Below are 8356 nucleotides of genomic sequence, written 5' to 3'. Positions count from 1 at the left end.
CAACCTGGGTCCCGGCATGACAACTCCGCCAAAGCCGGTAGGAACACATACCCGCGTACTCATATCCAAGACCCTTCGGCGGTGAGTCACCAGGGCCCGCCGGCCAGCCATAGGTCCCTCGGCCGAGGGGTAGATCAGTCTTTCCACCTGCTAGCCACTTGGCCACTTGGCCACTACGTGACAAAAGGTGAAGTCTATAAATACTCCTCAACCTTCATTGAGGAGGGGATCCAATCCAGAAATACACAACTTAACCTAAATACACTATTCATCTGGTATAATCTTCCTTATCTCTCTACAATATATTCCTAGCCAATTAGCATACAACTTATACATCTAAGTTTACTGACTTGGGCGTCGGAGTGGGTACGCTTGGCTCAAAGCCAAGCCCTCAGTTCGTTCATTGTTGCAGGAGAGGCCGAGAGGAACGATTAAGACCAAGGGAGAATCCAACTCAAGACATCATTCAACAAGCCACGGGTGGTAACTATACTTGCTCTGGAATTACACCCGGAACAAATAAAAATAAAAAAATTATCTTATTACGTACTCCATAAGTCCTAACAAAGTTTTTGTAAAAAAAAAATTGTACTTAGAAGTTAGAACTTGGTGGCCGTGCATTCTTTAGGAAACCCTCGAGGAAACCTCTGAAAATCAGTACAGTAATTGTATATCATGTAGTTCTTCTGCACCCATTGTAACCTCTTCTGGCTAGTAGCATCAAGCCGTTGGTCCATCCAGGCGAAAGCCGTGGCCGAACCATGGCAAGAAGACTGACCATTAATCCAAACACATGCATCAGCATTGAAGTTTCTGTAGGAGGCTGTGAATGGAGCATTGCTCCAGTCTGTCTTTATACGTCCGCCTTGAGTTGCCCAGTCTTCGGCTTCCCATAAGCTTGAGTATATCCTCATTGCTTGGCTCTTTGGGTATGGGACTCCTATTGATTCCAAGTTCTTGAATTCTCTAATGGGTGTTCCGTCCACATAAAATCTGATACCCATCAATGTTATTGATAATATGAGATAATTTCTTGGTAAGAAATTTTTTATTTGGTCTAAAGAAAGTTGCAAGGGCGATTTTTGATGGTGACGGGATTTTAACCCCGATTATAAATACCACCACTCATGACTTTCCCAACTAAGCTAGTTGACATCTGCTGGTAAAATTATTACGTGATTAATTCATATGTTGAGTCATGGCATGAAATTGATGGTATATCTACAGTTTACACAAAAATCAGCCCATTTAGTAATCTAAACACTCTTCGTTATTTCTGCCTATAACAAAGAATCTATTATAAGACGGTCTCATGTACGACAAGTAAGTGTTTACTTATACGTAAATGAAAGCATGTGAAATTGATCATATTCTTACATGATACGTTGAGGATTCCAGAGGACTGAATAGGTGTGGAAGTCGGCAGTAGGATCAAACCAAAGGCGAAACTGTTGTTCCCGGTCACCTTTGCCTAGGCTGTATACATTGGTATGGAGAGTATAAGGCTGACCGGAGACATTGCCTAGGAACTCGAAATCAATCTCATCGTGTGTCTGTCCTTCTGATGATAACTGTGAGTTTAGAACAAAGTATTAGATCAAATAACCAATACACATCTAAATATATTTATTCGTGAATTTAAGTTATTTTAATTTAGCCGATAAAGTTATTAAGTAGGTGACGTAAAATGTCCTAGTAGTTCCGTTATCTATATAAGTCAGTTATTACAAACTTACATAATAGGCGGTAACAGTCCCTGCAGAGTTCCCGGAAACAAGCTTAAGCTGCATATCAATTTTTCCAAAGAGGTATTCATTCTTAGACCGGAAACCGGACCCAGAGACCTTATCAAGGGTAAGGGTAAGAAGTTGGCCATCATTTAGGATCTTGGCTCGGTCATCTCCCCACGTAAGATCGAAATCCTGGTTAAAATTCCCGATACCAAAAGTCGCGGCTATCAAAGATGCAACAAGTAACACATTAAAGGCCAAGCTTAAAGATGGTGAAATAGGCATGATAGTGAGTTTAATTGTGTTATTGTGTATGTAAAGTGTTTATATTGCTATGTTTTTTGTAGTATGTAAATTGATGAGTTTAAGGAGTGCATGGAGAAGGGTATATATAACATACTCCATGGTATAAAGGTATGAAGATAAGGGTCGGAAAGTGAGCATGAAGAAAGGCGTTAAATGGTGTACGTGAAACAGCTGTGTGCATTTGCATGGGACGTAAGATTAATATTTTGGATAATATTGGGATTACTGGATTAGTCATTGGTCAAATTGGCTTGTTGTATATAGTGGTTGACTCAAACTTGCCGACTTTCGACCTCCATGATAAGACTAGTAGGGGTATCCCCAAGGTTTAGGGAAGGCGTTTGAATTTGAGGCATTATTTTGTTTTATGTAAAATTTTGTTCTATTAAAATAATACGATTTCTAATAGGTTACTGAATTCACTTAGTACCTTACTAGTCGCGAATTATTAAGACCAACTTTTTTCGTATCGTTTACTGAAAATACACATAACACACATTCTATAAGAGCGAATTGTGAATCGATACGGACATATTCATAGCGAATCCGATAACCATGCTTCATATGTTGGATGAGTTTCATTTCTATGAATTTCTTTTTTATATCATTCGGTATAGTCTGAATTCGAGCCTGATAAAATCTCTCGAACAGTAAAAATCTTCTCATAAGTTTTAAATTTTAACACGGATGCATTTCTAATTCTCAAGTCCAAAACCTCTAGTTAAATTAAAAGAACCCCTTAGCCCTTAGCCCCTTTACCAGTTACCACTTCATTTCTATAATTGGAATGTTGTGTTTCAATGTTTCATCATCATGATGTTGCATGGAAACTATCAAAGTTGGTTGGTGTGAGTGGTGAGGGCTCTCGTCTTTTAAATAAGTGGTCAGAGGTTCGATTCCTAACTCGAATGAAAAGGCCAAATTTAAGAGAAGTCAACCCATTAAATTGCTTCAGTACCCCGAATGAGATTACCCCAGCTGTCGGTACCAAAAAAAAAAAAAAATGATGTTGCATGGAAACAAGAAAGTGCGACTGCTGAGCCCAAGAAGCATAAATGTGTATATATCCAATGTTCGGCTCATTCGATTGAGTTAAGAAACACGGCCCATTGCATAAGTTTCAAGCCTAGCAGATGAAATGTCCGTAGCCCATGAGTCCATGACCACCAAGGCTGGATTACGTAGTTGATGACGTCACCAAGGAGACTATGAATTAGACCTGTACTAAGGCCGGGCTAGGATATGCTTGACCCGAGCCAGGGCCCGAGGCGGGCCGGGCTAGCGTGCCTTACTAATTTTTTTTATTTTTTCTAAAATGGCGGATCGGGCTGGAATTTTAGGACCCGAGCCAGGCCGGAGTCAAAGGCGGGCTAAGGCTGGGCCGGGCCGGGACAGGTCAAGTTGTATAAAATAATGGATCAATACGGGCCGGTCAGCCTGTACTGATGGCCAGCTCTACTGTGAATGGTGAATATCCTTCAATAGCTCATCAGTGGGATATTCATTATTTATCTACTTCTTTCTCATATAATATGTTGCACACTCACTAGCTAGGAACCAACACTTCTGATTAAATTGCTTGTTAACTTACGACTAAGCAACTACTGAATTTGGGTATCACCAGATAACGTTATCTCATTTTCCTTCTTTCTTCTTCTATTGGGAAGAGGCAATGAAATGATTAACAATGTAACATGGTATCATAACCAGGGGCGAGGCCACTAATGCCTTCGGCGTCGCAGCCGCTACACCAAAGGCGCAAAATTCGGTTAGAATTTTGTGATTTGCTACACCAAAATTTACCATTTTCACACTAATTATCTATACACTTTACCTTGAGTATATATTTTACTACACCGAAATCAAAATTCTGGACTCGCCACTGATCATAACCTGATCACCTGATAATCCAAAGGTGCCAAGCTCGATTATTAGGAGCCTCGGTCGATAAGTAGGATGAGACTATATATAGATGAGTAATGAGTTCATAAAAGTAACTAGTAGATCACTATTGCCCGATTTAGTAGGAAGTAGCATTAAACTTCATTAGACATTAGCTGTATATACAAGACAAGCATCACAAGAGTTTTCACAACCAACTTGTGTTGCAACCTTATTTACTCTACACAAAGAGTAACACACAAACACAACCTTACCATACTCGTTTTCTTATCATTCTTGAACATGACATTCTTTAGGGAGACCTTGAGGATAACGTTTAGGATCAGTGCAATAGTTATAAATCCTGTATTTCCTTCTCACCCATTTTAGCCTATTCTGGCTCAACCCATCAAGAGTCCGAGTCAACCAAGAACCCGTTCTAGGGGAACAGGACGGTCTGCCCGCAATTTTGACACATGCATCAGCCCTGAAGTTACGGTAGGAGGCACGAAATGGGGCTTGGGACCAGTCGGTCTTGATTCGGCCACCTTGGGTTGCCCATTGATCTGCATTCCATAGGCTCGAGTGTAGTCGCATTGGCTTGAACTTTGGAAATGGGATTCCTAGTCTTTCCCTGTTCTTGAACTCTCTTATGGGTATTTCATCTATAGCAAATCTGCACATTTCAGCCAAACAAACTTAATTAATACATTATCTATCAAGACAGTGGCGGAACCAATATTTGTAGTTATTATGAGACAGAGTCGAACGTAATGCAATAAGGGGGCAAACAAGAACAGAAAATGCAAGTCTTATGGTCTTGTTTGTTTGGCTTGACGAGTCAGGATTTGTTCTTAGGAGGCGAAGTACTAACTAAAAAAGAAATTAGAAAAAAAAGTTTGAAAATTAAACTAAAAATAGAAAAAATTTCAATTACTGAGCTGAGCTGAAACTAAGTGCAAAAAAACAAGTAACGAGATGACTTAATCAAAACAAAAAAATCCAAAGAGAAGGACTTACACAATAGTATGAGGATTCCACAAAATGGAGTAAGTATGAAAATTAGTAGTAGGATCAAACCAAAGGTGAAATTGCTGCTCTCGGTCGCCTCGGCCACCTGTGTACACATTTGTATGGACGGTGTATGGCTGCCCTGTTAAGTTCCCTAAGAACTCGTAGTCTATTTCGTCAAATGCGTCTCCTTGCGACCGCAACTATTTTTTTAACAAAAAAAAAAAAAAAAAAAAAAAAAAAAACTTGTCAATTTTGGTGCATGAAATCCACGTGAACTAGCTTAATAAGTTGATTAACTTGTGATCCACGTCCTACATTCCTTTTGTCTATACACAAATTCTCATTATAGAGACGGATAGTGTCCCTCTCACAAATTAAGGTGGGTGTACCCACCTTAATTTGTGAGAGGGACACTATCCGTCTATAATGAAACAGACTGTTGTCTATATCGTTTTATTCCGTAATAATTATTTCATTCCGAGTGAACTATTTTAAAGGTTCATGGTAGAATCGACTGGTGCGTTATCAGATAGTACCGAGTTTTACAACTGCATTTTCACATTTACCAAGTAAGTCATTTACTTATACAAAGTAAGTTCAAAAAAATACGAACCGCGTTAAAGGGTGGTATTGAAACTCGATGTCATACCATAAAAATATTCACGAAAGACTTGGCTAGGATGAGTGTAAATATTTTTTTTTATATAATGTTTTACTACTTTATATTATTTAAAAACTGATCATTATGGTCAAAATTACTAAACATTGATCTCAAAAGTCAAACTAAGAAGATAATAACGGAATGGAGGGAGTACATAGTAAGCCGTGACGGTGCCAGCAGAGTTGCCAGGAACAAGCTTAATCTGCATGTCAATCTTACCAAAGAGGTACTCATTCTTAGAATGGAAACCTGAACCTGTAAAATTATCAAGTGTAAGTTCAATTAGTTGCCCATTATTAACAAATTTACCTCTACCATATCCCCAATTTATATCAAAATCTTGTACAAGATTTCCTCCATTAACACCACCCATTATCAATATTTCCAACAAAAACACCCAAATCATCATCTTAGTACACCCCATAACTTTAAAATTATTTTTTTCCTAATAGTTTCAACTTTTTTTTGTTTTATATTTTTTTTGTTTTTTGTGTTGAAGTACTCTAGGGAGCAATGAAATAAATGTATGTGAATATTTGAAGCATTTATATAGGAGAAGCCTAGAGATTGGTATGAATAACAGGGGATAAAAATACTATAATATATATGGGAAATGGATAGCATTAACGCGTTGTATCGAGTTTTGGTACCATTTTCTCACATATAATATTTAAATTTCACTACAATAAAGAATCGTAGGAACTGCAAGGATGAGTATGCTGTTAACAGGTTTGAACCCAAATCGTAGTAGGATTTTTCTAACGTGTGTATTTAGAGCACACATATAATATTTAAATTTCACTACAATAAGGAACCATAGGAACCACAAGGACGAATATGCTGTTAATAGGTTTGAACTCAAATCGTAGTAGGGTTTTTCTAAAGCGTGGCATTAGAGTACACATTAAGAGTCTAAATAAAGAAAAAAATAAAGGAATATGTCATGAGAAATGTAAGTATCAACTCATTCATTCCTTTGATTTTTTCTTTATTTAGCCAATTAATGTGTGCCCTTAGGCTTTAGGGCACACGTTAGAAAGACCGATGCATTATTACTTATAACTTTACTACTAGATAGTTAAACTAGCTGACATCTACATAACAGGCCATATTATATAAGAGGGTATGAAAAGATGATATCGAGATTTAGTACCACTCTGAGACTGTCTAATATTATATAGTTCTAATATTTTAAGGGGTTATTAAATGTAAGGTTTGGGAGGTAAACAAGGAGAAAAATTAGGGGAGATTCTATTGCATGGCAGAGGAATGCAAGGTGTGAAGAACAGGTGGACTGATGATGGAGTGAATCATCCTTCACTCTTTAATTTGTCATCATATACAAAGGATAAGCCAAGTAGCTGTGGCTTTACTGGCTCCCTCAACCAAGGGGCTACCTTCCAAACCATGGTATTATTAATACTCGCTTTATTCCAATTATTTTTTAAATGGTAAGGGAACCTGCAATCGTAACCTTGGTACGTATTGAGTAAAATCCTGAGCATAGATGATAGTATGCCAACCACGTATATTAGGTCAGACACTCAAGGAAGACAAACTCGAAATTTTGAGACATAGTTTAAAGTCAATACTCTCAGACAAATTGTTCTTGAAGATATTAGCTCGTTGATTAGGTCATTTTAGAATGAAGTTAAATACTCGATGGAGTTTTAATCCATCCTATATCTTATACCTAACTCTTTCTCGAGTATGTAACAGATGGCGTAAACATATATGTGTCGCCTTATTCCCAATAATGGACGCATTTGATGACATGTACTATATTGTAACTCCGTATGCAATTGCTTCAAGTTGTGTCAAGCATGACTAAGCAATATACGTGAAGGCTCTTTACTTAGTGTACTTCGTACAAAAACACGACTATCCAACCCTTCTTCATATCTAATTTATAACTAATGCATGTCATTGCGGCCGGCTAGCTAGTTATCCTTAAAACTAGTTTTATGCACGTACAAAAAATGTACAGGTTTGTTTTTAAAAACTTTGTTATTCATAAATATATTCAATTAATTAATGCAAATATAATTCAACGTGAAATTAAATGAGAAATATATAAATTATAAATCTGGTGAAAATAATTTCGACCCCAAACGGTTTTACTGGTAATTAATGCAAATATAATTCAACGTGAAATTAAATGATAAATATATAAATTATAAATCTGGTGAAAATGATTTCGACTCCAAATGTGTTACTGGTATTGATTAATTATTTTTTAAAAGATTATTATAAACTGAAATTAATTTTAATGTTATTTACCGGAAATGAACAGACTTTATAAAATGAATTTTATTATTAAACCATATAATGATAAAAGAAATTGTATTGTATAAGTCTATAAATACTATTAAAAGGGTAAACCTTAAAAGCCACGTAGACAATGCCACCTCATATTACTAAATGCCACCTTGCATTACCAAAATTCCACGTCACCAATCTCCTTGTAGTATGACGTGTTTAATTAAGAGGGTAAATCGTGTTCGTATAACGATCCATTTAAAACGATACACAAATTAAAAAATATTTACATAAAAAATAAATTAGCATAACAAGCATTAAATTTTGGCCTTTTTAATTTCTAGATAAATTGAAAAACAATTAATAATCAAAGTTCATACTAAATTTTAAATTTCTACATTTATTCTTATAATATTTTAATTAACAAATAAATATCACATTATTCTAATTTTACGCCGTTTATGAAATAATATATAATTTGTAATTATTAAGGGCAATAACATAC

General features: G+C 36.5%; 2 protein-coding genes across 2 annotated transcripts; both read right to left on the bottom strand.

Moving 5' to 3' along the window:
* Nucleotides 1–599: 599 nt before the first annotated feature.
* Nucleotides 600–2015, bottom strand: LOC141594673 (putative xyloglucan endotransglucosylase/hydrolase protein 23). Its single transcript, XM_074414671.1, has 3 exons — nt 1737–2015; nt 1378–1571; nt 600–993 (listed from the first exon to the last, which is right to left on the bottom strand). Exons 1-3 carry the CDS (start codon nt 2013–2015, stop codon nt 600–602), a joined length of 867 nt encoding a protein of 288 aa, XP_074270772.1.
* A 1969-nt stretch (nt 2016–3984) lies between these two features.
* LOC141594121 (putative xyloglucan endotransglucosylase/hydrolase protein 25) lies at nt 3985–6112 on the bottom strand. The gene is made up of 3 exons (XM_074414313.1): nt 5747–6112; nt 4938–5131; nt 3985–4593 (listed from the first exon to the last, which is right to left on the bottom strand). Exons 1-3 carry the CDS (start codon nt 6014–6016, stop codon nt 4209–4211), a joined length of 849 nt encoding a protein of 282 aa, XP_074270414.1. The 5' UTR covers nt 6017–6112; the 3' UTR covers nt 3985–4208.
* Between the last annotated feature and the right edge of the window lie 2244 nt (nt 6113–8356).

Source organism: Silene latifolia, chromosome 8 (genome assembly GCF_048544455.1).
Source record: "Silene latifolia isolate original U9 population chromosome 8, ASM4854445v1, whole genome shotgun sequence".
In the NCBI taxonomy this organism is placed as follows: domain Eukaryota; kingdom Viridiplantae; phylum Streptophyta; class Magnoliopsida; order Caryophyllales; family Caryophyllaceae; genus Silene; species Silene latifolia.
The sequence above is the reverse complement of the archived record's forward strand: the minus strand, read 5'-3'. Positions and strand labels throughout refer to the sequence as shown.